General features: G+C 44.2%; 1 protein-coding gene across 1 annotated transcript; it reads left to right on the top strand.

Moving 5' to 3' along the window:
* The first annotated feature begins 881 nt into the window (after positions 1-881).
* LOC140793247 (protein STAR1) lies at positions 882-24,893 on the top strand. Its single transcript, XM_073144619.1, has 4 exons — positions 882-1,242; positions 1,326-1,661; positions 23,875-24,062; positions 24,382-24,893. The coding sequence occupies exons 1-4, from the start codon at positions 1,227-1,229 to the stop codon at positions 24,631-24,633; spliced, it is 792 nt and encodes a 263-aa protein (XP_073000720.1). The 5' UTR covers positions 882-1,226; the 3' UTR covers positions 24,634-24,893.
* The last annotated feature ends 233 nt before the right edge of the window (positions 24,894-25,126 follow it).

The following is a 25,126-nucleotide window of genomic DNA, read 5'->3' on the forward strand; positions in this document are numbered from 1 at the left end:
TCCCATGAGCTATCATTTGTTTAAAGTCAACCTTTCTTATTGTGAATGCATGTGATAACTCTATATATATATATATATATATATAAAAGAATAACTTTTATGAGTACCTTTAAATTTAACCTTGTCAGGGAGTAAAAATTCAGTGGAATCCCTAATAAATGTGGTAATCTGCTACTAGATGTTGTAATGTGCTTCTATATGGCACAATCCGCCGCTTAAAAGAAAACTTATATCTAATCAGTGTTTTAGTTAAGTCTTTTTCATTTAAACTCCAATCCAATCAATATTTTAGATATATTGAAAATTTTATTAAATTCTTTAAACCTTTGCTCTTATAAGAATCTTCAAATTCGTTATTATCAAAGTCTAACAATTCGCTACAATATAGCCACCATTTTTTTTTTGTAAACAGGAATCTAATGCTTAGAAAAAAAACATAATTCACTGATAAATATAGTAATCTGCTATTAAATATTATAATTTGCTTCTAAATGTCATAATCTGCTGCGTAAAAGAAAATATACATTTGTGCGGTGTTTCGATCATGTCTTTATTACCTGAGCTCTGATTGATATTATGTGAAATGTATTAAAAAGCTTATATAATTCTCTACAAATTTTATCTCTTATAAGAATATTTAAATTTAATCTTTCATACGCTAACAATTTGTTGGATGATAACAACTAGTTTTGTATAAATAAGAATCTAGTTCTAAAAATCGACATGTATTGTGTCGATAAATGCCAAAAATTGACTGATAAGTTATGTAATTATTTCTAAATATCATAATCCGCTTATAAAAAAATATTATATTTTGACACGCTCTACTATCATTTGATGTCTACCCTATAAGAAGAAAAAGTAGACATATACACAACCCTAAATTATCTAATTGTAAATGTACTAAGCCTCCTTTGTTAAAAATTATGTTAAAAAATGTTAAGAAGTTAACTAACTAATTAGATAAACAAAATTGCCTTATTTTCTTTTCTTCTTTTTATTAGAAGTGGATTTTGGAAGAATTAGAGAAGATTATTTCTAACAAACTATTTCTCTTTCTCCTCGTCATCTCTTTTCCGATTATTCCGTTGAATGGTCGTCCATTTCCTCCCACTAGCATACCAAGTCCTAAAAGATCGATTGATCTCAACGTACACGACTCTCTCTCTCTCTCTCTCTCTCTCTCCCCGCATCATCAGGAAAACAAATTCACAATCCCCAATTAAATGGGTTCTTCTGCAGGTACGTACTAATTCTCAAACCAATATCTCCATCCCTAATTTCTAGCTAGCTAATTGGATGCTCTCCATTTACCTGATCAATAGATGAAGTGAGAGAGCATCTCCTAGTAGATGTCGATGGCGCCGCCAGTGGGGCAGGGAAGAAGGCAAAGATCCGGGTGCAGAATCTAACGAAGCTTTCGGAGGCGACGGGGGAGGAGATACTGAACAAGGTGTGTCTGGATGTGCCGGAAGGGGTAATCATGGGAGTGATCGGGCCGAGCGGAAGCGGCAAATCGACGCTGCTCCGAGCGCTGAACCGGCTCTGGGAGCCGGCGCCGGAGACGGTCTTCCTCGAAGGCGACGACATCTGCCGCCTCGACGTCCTCGCACTCCGCCGCAAGGTCGGCATGCTCTTCCAGCTCCCGGCGATGTTTGAAGGTAGGTGCCGTGAATTTTCTTCTTGGGTCTTTTTGCATATCACCACCTGAATTCTAGTCTTATTGCAAGAAATCCACTTCATTGATAAGAGATTTTTCTCAACTTTATTTAATTTCGTAATTAAAGAAATAGTTTGAGAAGTGGTGAGTCGCCTCGCACGTTTAAAGGGGTTTGGATAATTGGAGCATGTGGGAGAGAATATGGGCATATAAATGGATTTCTAGATGTCTTGACGTGTATGATGATGATGGTTGCCGTGTCATACTGACGCATGCAGACAAGGAAACAACAACTGGTAGTCGTCCGACTGCGTAGGCTATCCGTGTCTGCAAGTTTCTCCCTGTAGAGTGTAGATTAACTGTGGAAGAGGAACCCAGCTTTACTACTTTTAAGAAAAAAGAAAAATAAAAATAAAAAGAAACACAGACTTCCCGGAAGGGTTAGTGAATCACTATGAGTGATCATTTCATAGCCGTTCTTTTCCATCGTTTACACGAAGTCATGCGTGCATGCCCTTTGATAGTGCGCTTTTGTTTGCTTGTCACCACCTGACATCCAAAGACATGGCATCCGCGGTGGTCGTAAGCTCAGGGGTGTAAACGAGCAACCGAGCTTAGATCAGCTCGAAATTAGAAAACTCTAGTTCAGGCTTAGGTCTAGTTTGAGACAAGCGGGCTAATGTGGACTAAAACTCGAGTTCGAGCTCGAATATAGCTCATTTTCAAAATCACGTCTACAAGATAACTGAATTATTTAATGAATTCATTAACTTGGGAAAATAGTTCAACTATAAAGAGTACTCTCTTTCTTTAGGTTTTTGATATGGCTCTGGTTCGAGCTTGGCTCTAGTTTGAGATGAGCCGACTAATGTGGGCTCGAGCTTGGTTCAAATACAACTCATTTTCAAAATCACATCTAGAAAATAACCAAATCAATCAGTAAATTTAATAATATTGGGGGAGAGCTCAACTATAAATAGTACTCTATTTCTTTAGTTTTTTGATATGGCTCTAGTTTGAGCTTAGCTTAGTTCAAGACATACCAACCAATATGAGGTCAAGCTTAGCTCAAATACAGTTTATTTTCAAAGTGACATCTAAAATTTTACCAAATCAATTAATGAATTAAAATACTTTGAAAGATAGTTCAACTATAAAAAGTACTCTCTTTCATTAGTTTTTCGGTATATGAGACTGAGGGAAAATAAATACAAAAGCAATAACATAAAAACTGAAGCCATTGAAATAAATGTAGTGGCGAGGGCTTTAACCATTGAAATCCTACATATAACAAAAATACTTTAGCCAAGCTAGCTAATCTGAGCTTGAGCGAAGCTAGCCCAAGTGTCGAGCTGACTTGATTTTCTAATTTTTTTTTTGTAATATTTACTTCATAACTACAATACTTGTAGCTTCGAAGAGGTGGGTAGATCGGTTTTCTATCAAGCTAAGTGATCAGTGTATTAAAAAGCGGTTATGGCGGCATGGCACGCCAGCCTGATATGATTCGGACTTCACCGATGTCGTTTCGAGTGTGGATATATTTTATGAGTGTCTTTTATTTTTATTTTAGTATTTTATTTTAGAGAAAAATAATTTTTTTGTAGGTGGTCGCGTTCGAACACAGGTGGGTGCGTTCGAATGCACTTGCGAATGCTTGCATCAGGTTCGTAAAAATAGAGAACGCGAAATGTGCATTCGAACGCGATCGAGCGCGTTCGAACACTTGCATTAGGTTCGCATCGACAGAGAACACTTTTAGTGTGTTTGAATGCATTCAACCCCGTTCAACGTGGTCGGTGAAAATTCACTGTTTTCTAGGGTTAATAACGCCATTTTTGAATTGTTTGGTTAGCCTCTAGAGGTGTGGATGACAACCAAGGAATCATTATTGAATGAATTGAGTTTTTGCCATAATCTTCTTCTTCTCCTTCTCCCTCGTTCCCTCATCCCCCGGCTCCGCCGCTTCTAGCCTTGCTCGACAGGCCACTCACCCTAGTCCCTTAAGGGCGGCCTACTTCTCCCCCTTCTTCAAACCTATCTACGCTTGCCCTAGCCCTTCCATTATCCATAATCCCACCATCACCACCTTGCTCATCGGTGCCACCCCATTACTGCCGGCCTACCACCTCCATAATCTACCTTGGATCTCGTGCCTCCATCCACGGATCCCTAGATGGATTCCTTGATGTTCTTCTACTTATTTGATGATATCTCCAAATTCCACCGTTTGATTTTCTTGAAACTAGATTTGTTGGAAAACACTTTTATAAGGCTACAACATATCACATTGATCTGATGGTCATATCATCCGAAATCCTCTTCCAAAGTTTCGTGCTAGATTCTATCTAGATATGAAAATGGGATAGATGAAACCTTAGCCCAAGGGGAGATCGTATCAAAAGTGGTATCAGAGCCAATATTTCTCGGAGACACGCTTCTGATGATGACCACCAGATAAATGGCTGCATGGCAAAATGAGGAGGAAGAGATCTCCCCAATAGAGAAGGGGGAGACGGCTGCGGGAACTTTCACCCACAGAACGGCCATGATTGGGTCTCTTTCCGAATAGATGGCCATCAACAATGAAATGATGATGGAGATAATATAGGAAATACGGGCAACAAGAGAAGCTATGGCGATCGAAAATGCACCAACGACTCCCCGACACGAGACTACCACCATGAATCCGCCACCACTAGTTCAGAATCTGCACCAGCAAGAACCTCTGCTGCCACAACCCTATCGGCAAATACAAGCAAGGACGGTTCCACCAGGCTAAGTTGCGGTTGAGCCCATCCGACGAGCAAACCTAAATAGAGATCATCTTGGAGATCTTGATCCTTGGGCATGGCAATACAAACCAGAACCGCATAGAGTAAACCAAAACCGAAGGAGGGATCATCAACCATTCATGGTGCATCCTCCTCAGGTTAGACAAGGATATGGATATGATCAAGACCGAGACAACGGTATCCTTGGCGAACCGTGCATCTCGAATTTCTCAAGTTCAAGGGTGGTCCCGATCGATTGGTTGTATAGGGCAGAGCAATTCTTCACATACCAAAGTAACCCGGAAGAATATAAGATGACGCTTGCGTGCTTCCACCTTGAAGATGTGGCACTTCATTAGTTTCGGGCAGCCAATGCCCATGAAACGATTAAAAGTTGGGCCAATTTCTACATCGATATCACGCGGTGATTTGAAGCGTCAGAGTATGAAGACTTCGATGCTCTCCTCTCTAAGACGGTACAAAGGACCACGGTTGGGGCATACCAAGAAGAATTTGAGAGGATAAGTTGCCGTTGCCAATCTCTATGGACTGATCAACAACTTCGCAGCACCTTCATCTTCGGACTACGAGGAGATATACAAGTCGACGTGAGGGCTTTGAGGCCTAGAACCTTAAAGAAGGCATTCGAGGATGCAGTACTAATAGAAGATAAGCATCAAGCTATGAAGATACACCTCAAACAGAATTGGACGAGCCAAGAAAGCCGCAATCAATTTTGACCTACCATAGCAGTGGAAATATTGCCGGCGTACCAAGAGCCGCTGCTGCAATGGTGCCTCCTCGAGCACCCGTGAAGCCATCCCATGATGTGAAATATGCACCTAGAGGTCCGGGTCAAACACTCATACCAGCTCAAGTGGAGGAATGATGAGCCAAAGGCCTATGCTTTTGCTGTGATAAGAAGTTTGTACCCGGACATCGCTGCGCTAAACCGATGGGATCGATGATGCTAATAGACAGATTGGAGGAGGCTGAGGACGAGGTTGTAGCTAAAGATGAGGGTGTGGCAGAACAATAAGAAGGAGTAGCGGAGGAGCAACCCGTGGAGGACACTATGGCCGAGATCTCCCTCCACACCTATTCCAGGACAGTCGCACCAACGACTTTGCGAGTGAATGGTGTAGTCAAGAAAACCACAGTAAGAATCTTGATCGACACCGGGTCCACTCACAACTTCATTGACAAAAGACTTCCTAGGAAGATTGGGCTCGAGTAGGAACCCACGGATGGGTTTCATGTGACGATTGGAGATGGCACCACATTGCGGGCTGATTTTATTTGCGGAGGTGTGGAGTTGAAGGTGCAAGGCCAAACTTTCACATTGGATCTGATACGATCTCCCTTGTAGGCTAAGGTTCGATCTCTCCCGATTTTCAGATCTGGACAGGATCTGACATAGAAATTTGGAAATAGATCCCAAAAGATGCAACCATCGGATCAACGTAAAATTTTGATATGTTGAAGCCCTTGAAACGAATTTTCCAACAAATTTATTTCAGGTGAATCGAACGGTGGGATCTCTAGATATCATTTGATTAGTAGTTGGACATCATGAAGTCCTTCTTTGGATCCGTGGATGGAGGCATGAGATCCTAGGTGATGATGGATGGTAGTGGACCGGCGATAATGGGGTGGCACCGGTGAATACGTGGAGGTGGAAGGGTTATGGGTGATGGTAGGGGTTAGGGTACGGTGATAGATAGATTTGAAGAAGGGGAGGAGTGGGCCGCCCCTAAGGGACTAGGGTGACTAGTCGGTCGAGAGGGGTTAGAAGCAGCGTCACCGGGGAACGAGAGAATGAAAGAGAAGAAGACGAAGGAGACAAGGGTCAAACTCAATTCATTTCAAAATGATTCCATGGTTGTCATCCACACATTTAGAGGCTAATCAAACAATTCAAAAATGATAATTATTAGCCATAAAATAGTAGATTTTTGCCGATTGCGTTCGAACTCGCCCTATCACGTTCAAACACATATTTTGCGCTCTCTGTATGTGCGAACGCAATGCAGGCATTCGCAGGCGCGTTCAAACGCACATTTCACACTCTATATATATGCGAACCTGATGTACGTGTTCACAAGCGCGTTCGAACGCACTCTATCCACGTTCGAACGCGACATATATAAAACTTATTTTTCTATGAATTAAATACTAAAATAAGAATAAAAGACACCCCTAAAGTGTATTCATGCTCGAGACGACTTCGGTGAAGCCCGAATCGTATCAATCCACTACGCTTCCGCAACCTTGCCCTCAAGGTGTAAAATTAGGGAAGCAATCCATGATATCTGACTCTAACTCCCAAGTAGACTCGTTAGTGGCCTTGCCTAGCCACTCGATCAGCACTTCTATTTCTAATCTGGATCCATGATGTCTTCTACTACGGCCTAAGACTTGGACCGGTTCAGCTGGGCCATCTTCCTCCATTGGTTCAGGCAAGGCCGAACCCACCACATGGTTAGGCCCGATCTGGGCCTTCAATGCCGATACATGGAAAACCGAATGAATCCGGGTTCCCTTGAGTAGGTCCAATCGGTAAGCCACTGGATCAATTTGTGGTAGCACTCGGCACAGACCATAGTACTTGTGACCCAACTTCTTGTTCAAAATTAGCCTCAATGTAGATTGCCGGTACGGTTGAGCTCGAACGAACACCAATTGATCCACCTCAAACTCTCGCTCACGCTGGCCTTTGTCATGAGTCTGCTTCATGCGGTTTTAGGCTGTTGCTAGGTGAATCTTGACCGTCTCAAGGTTTCATCTTGATCAACAAGTTCCAAGTCGAGCTCGGTCCTATCCGCCACCGTGAGTCTATCGTAGGCACGCAAGACAGGGGGGGTGCACCCATAAACCACCTCAAAGGGGGTCATGCCGACGCTAGAGTGATGAGCTGTATTGTATGATCTAAGAAGAAAGGAAAGGTGGGTGCCAAGAAAGAAGTGAGCTCTCTTGCATCCCCTACGCTTGGAAGTTCAAACAGCGGTTGACTTCCATCCAGCAGCACTCTCCAGTCATTCCTCCAAAATGTCAATGTAAGGTTTGTAAAGTCAAATGTCACGGGCCCCAAGCTTCGAAGCCATTGCGTCCCCAAAACAATGTCGGCACCTTGCAAGGCTAATGGATAAAGATCCAATGTGAAAATTTGGCCTTGTATCTTCAACTTCATACCTTCACAAATGAAATCTGCTCGCAAGGTGGTGCCATCTCCAATCGTCACATCGAACCCTTCTATGGGTTCTGACTCAAGCCTAATCTTCCTAAGAAGCCTCTTGTCAATGAAGTGGGTGGACCCGGTGTTGATCAAGATTCTCACTATGGTTGTCTTGATTACACCGTTCACTCGCAAAGTCTTTGGTGCGGCTGTCTTGGAATAGGCGTGGAGGGAGATCTCGGCCATCATGTCCTCCACGGGTCGCTCCTCAGCTACTCCTCCTTGCTGTCCCGCCACACCTTCATCTTTAGCTGCAATCTCATCTTCTACTTCCTCCAATCCGTCTATTAGCATCACCGATCCCATCAGTTTAGTGCAGCGATGTCCGGGTACAAACTTCTCATCACAACGAAAGCATAGGCTTTTGACTCTTCGTTTCTCCACTTGAGCAGGTGTGAGTGTTCGTCTTCGACCTTTAGGTGCGTACTTCACATCTTGGGAGGGCTTCACGGGTGCTCAAGGAGGCACCATTGTAGCAGTGGCTCTTGGTACGCCGGTAATATTTCCTACCGTTATGGTTGGTTGAGCTGGATTGCGGCTTCCTTGACTCGTCCAAATCTGTTTGAGGTGCAACTTCATGGCTCGATGTTTGTCTTCCTTGAGTACTGCATCTTCGAAGGCCTCCTTTAAAGTTCTAGGCCTTAAAGCCCTCACGTCGGCTTATATGTCTCCCCGTAGCCCAAAGATGAAGATGCTGCGAAGTTGCTGATCCGTCCATGGGGGTTGGCATCGATTACTTATCCTCTCAAATTCTTCTTAGTATGCCCCAACTGTGGTCCTTTGCATCGTCTTTGAGAGGAGAGCATCGAAGTCTTCATACCCCGATGCTCTAAATCGCTGCGTGATATTGGCACAAAAGTCAGCCCAAGTTTCAATCGTCTCATGGGCATTGGCTGCTCGAAACCATTGAAGCGCCGCATCTTCAAGGTGGAAGCTCGCAAGCGTCACCTTATATTCTTCCGCTGTACTCTGGTATGCGAAGAATTATTCCGCCCTATACAACCAATTGATCAGATCATCATCTTTGAACTTGGAAAATTCAAGACACACAATTTGCCCACAGATATCGTTGTCTCGATCCAGATCATATCCCAGTCCTTGCCTAACCGGAGGAGGATGCACCATGTATGGTTGATGATCCCTCATTCGATTTTGGTTAACTCGACATAGCTTCGGTTTGTATTGCCCCGCCCAAGAATCCAGATCTCCAAGACGATCAGCATAGTGGTTCGCTCGTCGGATGGGCTCACTTGCAATTAGGCCTGGGGGAACCATCCTTGCTTGTCTCTTCCCATAGGGTAGTGGCAGTAGAGGCTCTTATGGTTGCAAATTCTGAACCGGTGGCGGCGGGTTCATGGGGGTGGACTCACGTTGTGGGGTCGATGGTGCATTTTCATTCGCCATGGCTTCTCTTGTCGCCCGTAATTCCCGCATCATCTCCATCATCATCTGGTTGTTGATGGCCATTTATTCGGAAAGAGACCCAAACATGGCTTGAACGCTAGGCACTTTCGTATTCAGATTTGGTTGGCAGTTCTGCAGGTGGAAGTCCCCGCAATCGTTTCCCCCTCCTCTATTGGGGAAATATTATCTTCCTCATCTCGCCATACAGCCATGGCTCTGGTTGTCATCAGAGGAAGTGCGTGTCCAAGGAACGATGGATCTGATACCAACTTGATACGATCTCCCCTTTAGGCTAAGGTTCGATCTCTCCCAATTTTTAGATCTGGACAAGATCTGACATGAAACTTTGGAAATAGATCCCAAAAGATGTAGCCATCGGATCGATGTAAACTTTTGATATGTTAAAGCCCAGAAAACGAGCTTTCCCAAAAATCTACTTTCAGGCGAATCGGATGGTGGAATCTCTAGATATCATCCGATTAGTAGCCAGACATCAGGAAGTCCTTCTTTGGATCCGTGGATGGAGGCACGATATCCTAGATGATGATGTATGGTGGTGGACCGGCGGTAATGGGGTGGCACCGCTGAATACGTGGAGGTGGAAGGGTTATGGGTGATGGTAGGGGTTAGGGCAAGGTGATAGATAAGTTGGAAGAAGGGGGCAAAGTGGACCGCCCCTAAGGGACTAGGGTGAGCCCGGTCAAGGGGGGTTAGAAGCGACGTCGCTGGGGAACGAGAGAATGAGAGAAGAAGATGAAGAAAATAAGGGCCAAACTCTATTCATTTCATAATGATTCCATGGTTACCATCCACACCTTTAGAGGCTAACGAAACAATTCAAAAATGACAATTATTAATCCTAAAACAATAGATTTTTGCCGACCGCGTTCGAACGCGCCCGATCGCGTTCGACACACATTTTGCATTCTCTCTATGTGTGAACGTGATGCAGGCGTTCGTAGGCGCGTTCGAACCTGGCATTCGAAGGTATATTTCACATTCTCTATATGTGCGAACTTGATGCAAGCGTTCACAAGCGCTTTGAACGCACTCCACCCGCATTCGAACGCGACATACATAAAACTTAGTTTTCTATGAATTAAACATTAAAACAAGAATAAAAGATGGCCCTAAAGTGTATCCATGCTCGAGATGACTTCGATGAAGCCCGAATCATATCAGGATCTTTATTTGCTGGCCTTGTAGGGTGCCGACATCGTCTTGGGGACACAATGGCTTCAAAGCTTGTGGCCCATTACATTTGATTTTATAAACCTCACGCTTACATTTTGAAGGAATGGTCGGAGAGTGCTGCTGGATGGAAATCAACTACGGCAAGTGCTAGCGTTGCAAATGCTGTTGGGACTTCCATGTGTAGGGGACCGAGCTCTGCTCTTGCAAATGGCCATTGCTAAACCAGAACCTCTACCATCAAATGGAATACCCTCTGACATGAAGGAGTTGCTGCAGGAATTCAGCGACCTCTTTGAGGAGCCCCGAGCACTACCGTCGATCCATCGGCATGACCACCAAATTCAGATCATTCTAGAAATGTTTGGCCAGAAAGAGGAGATCAACAAATTGGTGGTCGAGATGCTAGAGCAAGGGATCATCCAGCCGAATAGAAGTGCCTACTCATCACCGGTGCTGCTAATTCAAAAGAAAGACGGGAGTTGGTGGTTTTGCGTCGACTATCGAGCCTTGAATGCGATCACCGTCAAAGACCGGTACCCAATATCGATGATTGAGGAGCTATTGGATGAACTTACAGGGTCGGCTTATTTTAGCAAACTTGACTTAAGAGCGAGGTACCATCAAATCCGCGTCGACCCGAAAGATGTGCACAAAACGGCGTTTCATACTCACGATGACCACTACGAGTTTCGAATCATGCCACGATATTCTAGTGTATAGCAAAAATTAGGGCGAACACTTGCAACATGTGTGTGAGGTGTTGCATATCTTGTGACTAAACCAGTTGAATGTCAAGATAAGCAAGTACCTTTGGGGTGAACCATGAGTGGAGTACTTGGATCACATAATCTCAGCAAGAGGAGTGGAATCCGATCCAAGCAAGATCAAGAAAATGGTGGACTGGCCGATTCCCACTAATCAGTGGGAATTGAGGGGATTCCTTGGGTTGACGGGGTACTATTAGCGATTCGTTGCCAACTACGGCAAGATCACTGCCCCACTGACCGCCTTACTCAGAAAAGGAGGGTTTTAATGGACAAGCAAGGCGACGGAGGCTTTTGAAGCATTGAAGACAGTCATGTCTACCGCACCGGTTTTGGCTTTACCGGATTTTAGCAAGTCCTTTGTGGTGGAATGGGATGCCTCTGGTTAGGGCATTGGAGCTATTTTGATGCAAGAGAGCAGGCTCGTAGCATATATGAGCAAGGCATTGTCAAACCAATCGCGACAGTTATCCACCTATAAGCATGAAATGCTAGCAATTATGCATGCCTACACCAAATGACGATCCTACTTGATTGACCGATGGTTTACTATCTGCACGGTCCAACGTAGCTTACCTTACTTCATGGAGCAACATATACACACCCTGGCATAACAAGGGTGGGTCACGAAACTTCTTGGGTATGACTACGAGTTAGTCTACAAAAAAGGGACCGATAACCGAGCTATCGATGCCCTTTCGCGCCAACCGAATGCAACTGAGCTTGCTTCCTTTTTAGCACCAACCTTTCCTCTATTTTCAGATCTGTGGGGATCCAGTGCAGAGGATCGAGTCATGGAGGAGCTCTAGTCAAAGTTCAATGATCACTTCCCCAATTTCAAACCTTAAGGACAAGGTTGCAGAAGCGTGGTAGATTGATACGATTTGGACTTCACCAATGTCATCTCGAGCATGGATATATTTTATGAGTGTCTTTTATTCTTATTTTAGTGTTTTATTTCAGAGAAAAATAAGTTTTCTATAGGTTACTTTCGAACACGGGTGGGTGCGTTCGAACGCGCTTGCGAATGCCTGCATCAGGTTCGCAAAAATAGAGAACGTGAAATGTGCGTTTGAACGCAATCGGGCGCTCGAACGCCTGCATCAGGTTCGCATCGACAGAGAACGCTTTTAGTGCGTTTGAACGAGTTCGACCCCATTCGAATGCGTTCAACCCCGTTCGAATGCGGTTGGCGAAAATTCACTATTTCTAGGGTTAATAATTATTATTTTTGAATTGCTTGGTTAGCCTCTAAAGGTGTGGATGGCAACCAAGGAATTATTATTGAATGAATTGAGTTTTTGCCATAATCTTCTTCTTCTCCTTCTCCTTCGTTCCCTCATCCCTCAGCTCCGCCGCTTCTAGCCTCCTTCAACCGGCCACTCACCCTAGTCCCTTAGGGGTGGCCCACTTCTCCCCCTTCTTCAAACATATCTACTCTTGCCTGATACGATCACGCCTCTGGCTATGGAGCTCTGATACCAAGCTTGATGCGATCTCTCCTTTAGGGCTAAAGATTGATCTTTTCTAATTCTCAGCTCTGGACTAGATCTTGCACGGAACTTTAAAATAAGATCCCGAAATGTTCCGTCGTCGGATCGACGTGAAATTTTGATATGTTGTAGGCCCGAAAAAGAGCTTTCCAAAAAATCAAGTTTCAGGCGAATCGGAGTTGCGGATCTCGAGATATCATTCGTTTAGTGGACGAACATCAAGATGCTCTGTTTTGGATCCGTGGATGGAGGCACGAGATCCTAGGTAATGGTGGATGGTGGAGGACCGGCGTTAATGGGGTAGCACCGGTGAAAAAGTGGTGGTGGATTCAAGGGGGTTATGGTTGATGGAAGAGTTAGGGCAAGTGTTGGATAGATTGGAAGAAGGGGGAGGAGAGGGCCACTCCTAAGGGACTAGGGTGATTGGCCGGTTGAGGGAGGTTAGAAGCGACGTCGCCGGGGATTGAGGGAACGGGAGCGAAGAAGACGAAGGAGGCAAGGCAAACTCAATTCTCAATAATCAATCATAATTTTGGTTGCCATACACATCCTTTTATAGGCTAACCAACAACTCAAATTAATCCTAAAACACAATTTTCGCCGACCGCGTTCGAACTCGCCCGACCGCGTTCGAACGCACCGAATTAGCTCTTCTGGATTTGCGAACGCGATGCAGGCGTTCGAACGCGCGATCGAACGCGCGATCGAACGCGCCTGTCGGTATTTACGAACGCGATGCAGGCGTTCACAGTGCGTTCGAACGAACCGTGTTCGAACGCGCAGTATACTATCTTCACCCACGTTCACAACCCTATTCACAAACCGCGTTCGGAACCACTCCACCCGCGTTCGAACGCGACTTACAGAAAACTTATTTTGATGGAAATTAAACACTAAAACATGATACAAAAACACTCCTAAAGTGAATCCATGCTCGAGATGACGTCGGTGAAGTCCAAATCGTATCAATCCACCACGCTTCCGCAACCTTGTCCTCAACGTTTGAAATTTGGGAAGCGATCTTTGAACTCTGACTCAAGCTCCTCCATGGTATGATCTTCTGCATTGGTTCCCCACATATCTAAAGATATAGGAAATGTTGGTACTGAGAAAGAGGCAAGCTCACTCGTGTCAGGTTGGCGCGAAAGGGCATCAGCCGCTCGATTCTCGATCAGCAAGTTCCAAGTCAAGCTCGGTCCTATCCGTCGCCGCGAGTCTTTCGTAGGCACGCAAGATAGGGGTAGTACGACCATAACCGCCTCAAAGGGGTTCATCCTCAGTCGAGCTTGGATACTTGTACTCCAACTAACCCAAGGTGGAATTCGGGTCCATCTACATTGAGTCCACTTGGTGTCGGGTGGTCGAACCACTTGACTCAATGCCAGTTCAGCAATAGAAATCTGGTGCATCCGATTGCGCTCGGGAGGTCGAGTTAGATGCAGTTGGTGGATCCGGATTTGGTCCTCCCAATGACTCGAGTTAGGTTTAGCGACAGCCATTTGCAATAGTAGAGCTTGATCCCCTACACAAGGAAAGCCCACAAGTGGTTGCAATGTTGGCCTCTGCTGCGGCTGATTTCCATCCAGCAACACCCTTCGTCCGTTCCTTCGAAATGTCAGTGTGAGGTTTGAGAAATCAAATGTTACGGGCCCCAAGCTTTGAAGCCATTGAGTCTCCAAAACAATGTCGGCACTTCGCAAGGCCAATGGATAAAGATCCAATGTGAAAGTTTGGCTTTGTACCTTCAATTCCACACCTCCACAAATAAAATCTGCTCGCAATGTGGTGCCATCTCCGATAGTCACATTGAAACCTTCCGTGGGTTCCGACTCGAGCCCAATCTTCCTAAGAAGCCTCTTGTCAATGAAGTTGTGGGTGGACCCGGTGTCAATCAAGATTCTCACTGTGGTTTTCTTGACTACATTGTTCACCAGCAAGGTCTTTGGCGCAGCTGTCCCCGAATAGGCGTGGAGGGAGATTTCGGCTATCATGTCTCCACGTGTTGCTCCTCAGCTTCTTCTCCTTGATGTCCAGCCACATCTGCACCTTCAGCTGCAAACTCGTCCTCCGCTTCCTCCGCTTCCTCCAATCCATCGATTAGCATCACCGATTCCATCGGTTTAGTGCAGCGATGCCCGGGTACAAACTTCTCATCACAACGGAAGCATAGGCCCTTGACTCTTCTTTCTTCTACTTGGGCTGGTGTGAGTGCTCGTCCCGGACCTTTAGGTGCATACTTCACATCTTGGGATGGCTTCAAGGGTGCTCAAGGAGGTACCACTATAGCAGCAACCCTTGGTACTCCGATAGTATTTCCTGCCGCTATGTTTGGTTGAGCTTGATTGCGGCTTCCTTGGCTCATCCAACTTTGTTTCAAGTGTATCTTCATGGCCCTATGTTTGTCTTCCATAAGCACCGCATCTTCGAAGGCCTCCTTTAAGGTTCTAGGCCTTAAAGCCCTCACATCGGCTTGTATGTCACCCCGCAGCCCGGAGATGAAGGTGCTGCGAAGTTGTTGATCCGTCCATGGTGGGTGATATCGGCTACTAATCCTCTCAAATTCTTCTTGGTATGCCCCAACCGTAGTCTTTTGCACTATCTTTGAGAGGAGAGCATCAAAGTCTTCATACCCCGATGCTCCAAATCGCCGTGTGATATCGGCGCAAAATTCAGCCCAAGTTTCGATAGCCTTAGTGGCATTGGCTGCTCGAAACCAATGAAGCGCCGCATCCTCAAGGTGGAAGCTCGCAAGCGTCACCTTGTATTCTTCCGCCGTTCCTTGGTATGCAAAGAATTGCTCCGCCCTATACAACCAATCGATCGGGTCGCCACCTTTGAACTTGGGGAATTCGAGACGCACGACTTGTCCACGGATGCCATTGTCTCGTTCGGATCATGTCCTTGTCTAACCTGGGAGGATGCACCATGAAGGGTTGATGATCCCTCCTTCGGTTTTGATTAACTTGCCGTGGTTTCGGATCGTATTGACCCGCCCACGGATCTTGATCTCCAAGGCGGTCTCCATAGTGGTTCACCGTCGGATGGGTTCACCCGCAACTGGACCTAGTGTAACCATCCTTGCTTGCCTCTGTCCATAGGGTGGTGGTAGCAGCGGCTCTTGTGGTTGCAAAAGCTGAACCGGTGGCGGTGGGTTCAAGGGGGTGGACTCGCGTCGTGGGGTCGATGGTGCTTTCCCGTTCGCCATTGCTTCCCTTGTCGCCCGTAGTTCCCGCATCATCTCCATCATCATCTGGTTGTTGATGGCCATTTGCTCGGAAAGAGACCCCCAACACGGCTTGAACGCTCGATTCTTCCGTATTCTGATTAGATCGGGCGGTTCCACGGGTGGAAGTCCCTGCAATCGTTTCTCCTTCCTCTATTGGGAGAATCTCTTCTTCATCTTCTCGCCGTGCAGCCATGGATCTGGTTGTCGTCATTGGAAGCGCTTGTCCGAGGAACGGTGGCTCTGATACCAGCTTGATACGATCAAGCCTCTAGCTATGGAGCTCTGATACCAAACTTGATGCGATCTCTCCTTTAGGGCTAAAGATCGATCTTTTCTAAATCTCAGATCTGGACTAGATCTTGCACGGAACTTTGAAATAAGATCCCAAAATGTTCCGCCGTCGGATCGACGTGAAATTTTGATATGTTGTAGGCCCGGAAAAGAGCTTTCCAACAAATCAAGATGCTCTGTTTTGGATCTGTGGATGGAGGCACGAGATCCTAGGTAATGGTGGATGGTGGAGGACCGGCGTTAATGGAGTGGCACCGGTGAAAAAGTGGTGGTGGATTCAAGGGGGTTATGGTTGATGGAAGAGTTAGGGCAAGTGTTGGATAGATTGGAAGAAGGGGGAGGAGAGGGCCACTCCTAAGGGACTAGGGTGATTGGCCGGTCGAGGGAGGTTAGAAGCGGCGTTGCCGGGGATTGAGGGAACGGGAGCGAAGAAGACGAAGGAGGCAAGGCAAACTCAATTCTCAATAATCAATCATAATTTTGGTTGCCATACACATCCTTTTATAGGCTAACCAACAACTCAAATTAACCCTAAAACACAATTTTCGCCGACCGCGTTCGAACTCGCCTGACCGCGTTCGAACGCACCAAATTAGCTCTTCTGGATTTGCGAACGCGATGCAGGCGTTCGAACGCGCGATGCAGGCGTTCACAGTGCGTTCGAACGCACCGTGTTCGAACGCGCAGTACACTATCTTCACCCACGTTCATAACCCTGTTCACAAACCGCGTTCGAACTCACTCCACCCGCGTTCGAACGCGACTTACAGAAAACTTATTTTAATGGAAATTAAACACTAAAACATGAAACAAAAACACTCCTAAAGTGAATCCATGCTCGAGATGACGTCGGTGAAGTCCAAATCGTATCATTGCCATAACCCTTCCATCATCCATAATCCCACCATCACCACCTTGCTCATTGGTGCCACCCCATTACCGCCGGCCTATCTACCCTAGATGGATTCCGTGATGTTCGTCTATTTATTTGACGATATCTTTAGATCCCATCGTTCGATTTTCCTGAAACTAGATTTGTTGGAAATCTTTTTTCCAGGGCTATAATATATCAATATTTCACATTGATCCAACAGCCATATCATTAGGAATCCTCTTCCAAATTTCTATGTCAAATCCTGTCCAGATCTGAAAACGGGATAGATCAAACCTTAGCCCAAGGGAAGATCGTATCATGGCCATCCTACCAATAGAAATGGCAGTCACGACCAGACTACTTGGGCGAACTTGGCGATCACAGCTAGACTACCTGGGAAAACTTGGCGAGCCATCAAGTTGCGTAGCGGGCCGAGTGGCCTCGATCGTCTTCCTCTCTCGATCATCTCTAAGCGGCGACGAGAAGTCGATGGTGGCAAGTGAGTATAACCAACGGATAGCGATGTTATGATCTGACCACACGGGTTAGATTAGTCAAGTAGGTTGACTCGAGTCGTGTTAACTCAAGTTAGTTAGTTAGCTTTATCTTATTATTTTGAATTTTTAATAAATCGAACAATCCGCATATGAATCCAATTCGCTATGATTTTTACTCATTGAGAGAGGGAACCAATCGGGGGAAATCGCGCCCTCAACCCCTCCTCCGGCCATAGTGAAGGCCCCTCCCCCCAAGTCCACTATAGACCTAGAATACCGTCGCAACAACGCCGGAGCAGCAATCTGCGATGACCCCAATGTCGTCTTCCCAATCTGCGGTGGAGCCTAGTGCCAAAATACCTAGCTTTCCATCGGCGGCCATCCAGTAACTCTCAATCCCTACATGTGAGCCAGGCCAGCAGTAGTCGTAGCAGAAGGCCGAAAGAACACCATCCACGACCCTCCTTGTTGTAGAAAAACCACGACAAGTGACCACGGATCCAACGTTCTAGCAACCACCGGAGGCCACGGTCGGCTCCCACTAGCTGACTACAAGACCATGGTGGCCACTACAATTGCCAGCGACCATTGCATGGCCGAAATCAACGGCCACACTTGCGGTGAAATTGCCCGAGCAAAGCAACGTCGAGTTGGCTTTCACTGACCTCTCCAACACCTAGGCTCCACTATAGTGGGGCTATAGCCACCAACCGCTGCCACTAGGGACCAAGGGACCCACCAACGAGGTGCTACGACCATTGTTGCTTTAACCCAAGCCTGATGATACGATCACGCCTCTGGCTATGGAGCTCTGATACCAAGCTTGATGCGATCTCTCCTTTAGGGCTAAAGATCAATCTTTTCTAATTCTCATATTTGGACTAAATCTTGCATGAAACTTTGAAATAAGATTCCGAAATATTCCGCCATCGGATCGACATGAAACTTTGATAGTTGTAGACCCAGAAAAGAGCTTTCCAACAAATCTAGTTTCAGGCGAATCAAAGTTGGGGATCTCGAGATATCGTTCGTTTAGTGGACGAATATCAGAATGCTTTATTTTGGATCCGTGGATGGAGGCACGAGATCCTAGGTAATGGTGGATGGTGGACCGGCGTTAATGTGATGGCACCGGTGAAAAGTGATGGTGGAAGGGTTGTGGTTGATGGAAGGATTAGGGTAAGTGTGGGATAGATTGGACGAAGGGGGAGAAGAGGGCCACCCCTAAGGGACTAGGGTGATTAGCCGGACGAGGGAGGTTAGAAGCGGCGTCACCGGGGATTGAGAGAACGGGAGCGAAGAAAACGAAGGAGGCAAGGCAAAACTCAATCTCAATAATCAATAATCAATTTGGTTGCCTACCACATCCTTTTATAGGCTAACCAACAACTCAAATTAACCCTAAAAACACAATTTTCGTCGACCGCGTTCGAACTCGCCCGACTGCGTTCAAACGCACCGAGTTCGCTCTTCTGGATTTGCGAACGCGATGTAGGCGTTCGAATGCGCCTGTCGGTATTTGCGAACGCGATGCAGGCGTTCACAGTGCGTTCGAACGCACAGTACATTCTCTTCACCACGTTCACAACCCCGTTCACAAACCGCGTTCGAACTCACTCCACCTGCGTTTGAACGTGACTTACAGAAAACTTATTTTAATGGAAATTAAACACTAAAACATGAAACAAAAACACTCCTAAAGTGAATCCATGCTCGAGACGACATCGGTGAAGTCCGAATCGTATCACCTGAGCTCGATAATGGGCTTCCACTATCGCTCGCCGCTGCAAGGACCACTTGGAGGTTGACTCCTGGCAACCCACACCATTGCCCAACTGCCACCAGTGCTCATGTAGGCCACAACGACACCCCTAGGCTGAAAACTAATTTCATCCCTAAGGTTAGGGCTATGGCAAGTGCTTGAAGGTGATGAAGTACATGTATCTCGAGGCATGCTAAATTTTTGTGATCCGATTCAATCAACTTGCATGAACCAATTGGGAAACCGTGCGCATGACTTGGAGCCCGAGGACGACTGGTGGAATAACCCGATGTACCCACGTCAGCTAATTGAGCCAAACCTACAAGTAGACCCGTGGGCTCACGAGCATGACATCAGCTAGAAGTTCCAGCTCGTGTACTAGTCACATTGAGGATAAGGTGTTGGAAGCGTGGTGAATTTTTACGAATTTACCATGTGGGTTAGTTTAGTTGAGTTGTTTAAGTTGAGTCGAGTCAAAAGTTAGTTAGTTAGCTTTATCTTATTATTTTAAATTTTAAATAAATCAGATAATTCATATGTGGATCAGATCCGCTAAGATTTTTATTCCTATAAATGCAAGTAGGTATGTGTTCATAATCATCATTGAATCGATCATTGAATGAATTTAAGTTTAGCCAAATTATTATTTTCGTCTTTATTTTTTATCGTAACCATTAGATTGTCTTTATCCTTTTAAAAGTAGATCATAACCGTATAAGCATTCCGATCTTCCAAACCCTAGCCACCTTCGTCCACTAGTAGCTACCCTACTTTACAGCCATGCACTATCACTCTTAGCCGTTAGCCACCCTCTAATGACTGCCCCCAACATCGGATATTTACCGTTCTACCCCGTTCTGACCTTGCTCCACTATTTTAACCATAATTTTCTATCCAGATCTCTGATCGACTTCATTCTAAAGCCATTAGATCTAAAACTTCTGAGGTTAGATGAAAGTGGCAATCAGACAATGATTTTGTTGAAGCTATTGCCAATTGCCTCATCTCCTCTTCTTTTTTTTTTCTTTTTCTTTTATTTCTCTCTGACATTAGAAACCACCCACTTTTTTTGTCTATCTTTCTCTGTGCTTTAATGTTGGAAAAGAGAGAGCACGTGGGAAAGAGTTGGGAAAAAGATCACTATGTGGGAAAGAGAGTGGTGGGAAAGAGAGGCTATATTGGAAGAAAGCCTTGCTCATGTTAACATTGGAAACCACCAAGGCACCAACTATTAATGCATTTAATTTCATATCATGATAGTTTATTGCTAAGATGTTAAAGAAATCTATATATATATTTGTGAATTATAAATTGAATATAATCTATTATTTTTATGATTGTGAAATTACAATATTAAAATTTTATAAATAATATATATATATATATTATCATATATAATTATTATTTTTTTATATATTAAATTGCTAGATCGTCTTAGTGTGAGGTGATCACCCGCAATCTGCAGCCACTTTTCAATACACGATAGGTGATCTAAATATCTATAATCTTCAGGACTATCATGTGGGCCTTGCTGGGCCTCATACCTTTGATCTTCTTAACATACTTAATAAGGCTTTGATCAAGCTCATACACTCTAAGCATGCGTTTCACAATTTTTAGTAGCCCCTTTGGGCCCAGTCCAACAAATCTATAAATTTTAAGCATCTTTTTAACTCTCTCTCCATGCCATTGGACCGGGTAATGGGTGCCCCATTAGTAATAGAGGTACTAGCTCTATCATGAGCGTCCCCTAGATTTTCACTACCCCCTTGGCCTTCTTCCCTGCTTTTGTTAACGTTCATACCAATTTCAAGACCAAGATAGTTTGCTCACTATTGTTCCAGTTTGATTGGAACAAGATGCCTATTTTTTATTATTTTGGGCCTGTCTTAGATGATATCATTTGTAATATTCCCCTTCCAACCGGTGACAATAGGGAAATTTGCATCCAACAGCCTAGTCCTATGGGATTGTCTCTGTCTCCTCGATCGCCTATTTTCTATCTAAGTCTAAGTTGGTTCCTAGGTCAGCCTGGGAGGGGTGGCTAGCATTGTAAGGGCTGCCGATTACTTCTAACATTAAAATACTCTTGTGGAAGGCTTATTGGCTTCAACTTTCTACTAATGCCAGACTCCATGTGTACTCCCTATCATCCTCAGCCACTTGCCCGATGAGCTAGGAGGAGGTCGATTTCGTGGAGCACCTCCTCCTTGGGTGTCCTCCGGTAGGAGGGTTTTGGGACCTTTTGGAACAACACCTAGGGTTTAACTTCACACACTATACTAATTGGAGCTATTTAGATTAAAGAAGGGGATGGCCTCTCCAAGGATACTTAGGTCCTAATTAAGAGTATCATTGCCTACGGCTTGTGGCATCGTTGAAAAAGCCATAACTAGAGGATCTTCCCACAAAAGCCAACCACTACTAAACCAACTTAGTTCAAAACTATTGTCCTTGCTAAGGAGGTGGTCAAGCACATTGGCCATTGTTCTGCAATTTCCTTACGGCCGTGTCAAGGGTGCTCTTGGTGTGCCCCAACACCGAGGACCATTCTTATCAATATGGATGGTGCTTTTACCTTTTCCACTCACAAAGCTATATCGCTTGGGGGCATGATGGTATCTTAGTCTTGGTGGGTGCCTATGCTTCGATGGTGAATAATCCTCTACATGTTAAAGTTGAAGCATTCTAGTTCATCCTACTAAAAGTTTGGGACCGTAACTACTCCACGTTCATTGTTCAATTTGACCCCCTCATGCTAATCAAAATTGTGACGTCTCAATGATGGTATTGGCTCTCCCCCTCCCCTCTGCCCTCTCACCAATTCTAAGCAAGGATGTTCATCGCCTTTGCTTATGTTTTAGAGGATTTGTGATTGAGGTTAACATTCTCGTTCTTACTTTCAATCGGACTAGTAGAGTATCTCTTGATAGAGTGGTTTGCTGTAGGCAAAGCTTTCCTTTTAATTAAAGATCTATAGTTGGAAATATGGGGATGTGAAGTTAGAGGAGACATGGATTGATTGAGGGATTGGCTGCAGTCTTGCTGGATGGCTTTAGTGGCTATAGCATTTCTATTCTCCTATGGGGTCAACAGCACTGCTAAGGGTGATTGGACTCATTTGAACGAGGATGAGGACAAAGAGACTATATTCATCTTCCTCCTCCAAGGTGGGATCTAGTCATATGAGTTCATTAGAGGTCCCCTTTCCAATGATGGAGGCCAACATGCCACACTCTCTAGAGAGCTTTAGGGAGCATTCAAATTAGAGATTCTATGCTTAAGCATGTCTAACAAGGCTGCTCTTGGATGGTAAGGTACTCCCTTAACATCTTCACCTCAAGAGCTACTCTCTCCATGCATTGATCTCGTGCCCTACCCTAAACCCTAAACCCTTAACATGCACTTCATGAATGCTGCCATCCAACAAAGTATCTAATAGGGAGGAGACTAGTGACCCACACTAATCCTTGCGCGAATAAGTCCTTACTGAAAGAACATGGAACTTCGTACCAAACTCGCCATTTATCAACCAAGAGTTCAAATTCTAGGAGGAAGGTGTCTTTACCTACTTCAACGAACTCAAGGGAGCCTTTTGTGCTCCACACCTTCATGAGGGCATTCTTGAGACTGCGGACATTAATGATTTTGTCAATGATTAGTTTACCCATGCAAAGCTCAGGGTTCATATTGCTGAGCCTGTGTTCGTCCTTCAGAGGGATGGAGACCTCCATTTTGTTTCGAACTACCATCTCTGCGAAGGTTTTGATTAGTTCCTCATCAGCCACGAAGACCAAGGGAAGAGCACACAGCAAGCTAAGCATAAGGTAGAGAGGATAAGGACTAGAAAATGGGCAACAATGTAAACCACATCCATCTTAGGAAGGGAGAGAAGCAACCAAAAGAGCAAAGAGAGAGAGAAAAAGGAGAAGACACATGTAGTGGAAAAACCCTAAAAGAGCTAGGGAAAAAATAAGATCAAAGTAGATGCAAAAGGTTCTCCAATAGTTTGAATCAAAATTCAATCCATCTTGATTTTGAATCAAGCTTGAACCATTGGATACGATCGATCGATCCTTGTGCTTTGTAATTTTTACATAATCAATCCATTTAAAGTATTTTCCAATATTATTATAGTTAATTCTGATAATTTATTTTGCCTTAAGAATTACTCTCTATAACTTAAATTTGAAGAGAGTAATTGCAGAAAGGTTAAAGGTTACAGACTTATATCCATGTATGATAAAATTAGAAATTTGTGGTGTGAAATGATATCCCTAGAATTGATTGCAAACTTCGTTGAAGATTAGTGGTACTATGGACTATAGTCAACAAATACAACTATTTTAACTTCTTAATAAGTATTAAAGTATGAAGTCTTGACTTCAAATTATGTCAGGGTTATTCGTCATTTTTACAGAACACCCACTTATGTAATTGTAGTGTAGATGTCTTATTTAACTTCTAATCTATGTTCAAAGAAAAGGAAACTACTATGGGAATTGTGGCTTCATTAGAGTCCATGACTTGCTTAAAGTACAATAATCTTAAACAATTCAGCACAGATAATGCATGTTAAGTGACATGAGCATTTTAGGAGCTATGTAACAATGAACTTCTTAATTAATCAATAGTAACTAGCGCGATTATGATAAGCTGATCCTTCTTGTTAAGTTAACCTTCTTATTTGCTTGGATCAGGTACAGTAGCAGACAACATAAGATTTGGCCCTCAACTCAGAGGAAAGAAGCTACCAGAATCCGAGGTACAAAAGCTACTGAGCTTAGCAGACTTGGATCCCTCTCTCGCTTCCAAACCGGCATCGCAGCTATCCGTGGGTCAGGCACAACGTGTTGCCTTGGCTCGCACCCTTGCAAATGAGCCTGAGGTCTCTCTCTTCTTTTATGTCTATGTATTCATGCATGGACACATTGATCCATTACCTAATAGCTTAAACTTTTAGATAAATTTGTTACCGAAATTAATATGAAAGCTAGATTTTTTTATTTTTTAATCCATGTGGTATCAGGGACTTCTATGTATAAATGTTATCCCCATCTTCTATCCTAATGTGATCTATATGATTCATATTAACACAGCAGTGATGATTTTGTCAGGACAAAATATATAAATAAAGTGAAGTAGTGAACATTATAATAGCTGATATATATATCTAACAAGATAGAACTGCATTTATGTTCTTCCAGGTGCTTCTGCTAGATGAGCCCACAAGTGCTTTGGATCCAATATCGACGCAGAACATAGAGGAGGTTCTTGTGAGGTTGAAGAAGAGTCGAGGATTGACAGCATTGATGGTATCCCACAGTGTAAAGCAAATCCAACGCATTGCTGATGTAGTCTGTCTCTTGGTTGGCGGCGAGGTGGTGGAAGTTCTTGACCCCTCCAATCTATCTGAAGCAAAACACCCGATGGCTCGACGGTTCCTGGAACTGAGTTAGTCTCAGTTTGTGTACTCAAAATTTCCCTTCCTATCATGATATTTAATTGCTTGTGCCTTCCAAATATTGCATGATATCGAATCTAGGTTCCATGGTGATTGATATATTCATGTAAACTTTATAGACTTCCTTCTGTTTAGTAATTGGGAATTTTTTTTCCTTAGATATGTATACTCTTCTAAAATTGCTTATTCACGTGTATACATATTTCCAAAACACTTGCATGGATTTAAATGATAAAAATCACCATTCTCTGATAATTTACGCTTTTAAGCTTTTGATTTTACTGATATTAGAGTAAAGAAAGATTCAGAAATTTAAACTATACCCATTTGTTATTTACAAATATAAAATCTTTATTTATTTAAGTTATGTTCACTTCTTGAGTCACTTAAAATATCTTGAGGCTAGACGTGATATAATTATAACGACGGGTCCAAGTTAACCATTGTGATTGGTTGGATAATACTTTATCTATAAGTACGCTGGATTG

The sequence above is a fragment of the Typha latifolia genome, chromosome 1, assembly GCF_019914945.1.
Source record: "Typha latifolia isolate L0001 chromosome 1, TyphaL0001v2, whole genome shotgun sequence".
Classification (NCBI taxonomy): Eukaryota; Viridiplantae; Streptophyta; class Magnoliopsida; order Poales; family Typhaceae; genus Typha; species Typha latifolia.

Excerpts from the sequence above, each read along its gene's own strand:
- LOC140793247 (XM_073144619.1), top strand. Across the intron at positions 1,662-23,874 it reads GCTCCCGGCGATGTTTGAAG|GTACAGTAGCAGACAACATA; the intron begins GTAGGTGCCGTG and ends TGCTTGGATCAG. Across the intron at positions 24,063-24,381 it reads CCCTTGCAAATGAGCCTGAG|GTGCTTCTGCTAGATGAGCC; the intron begins GTCTCTCTCTTC and ends ATGTTCTTCCAG.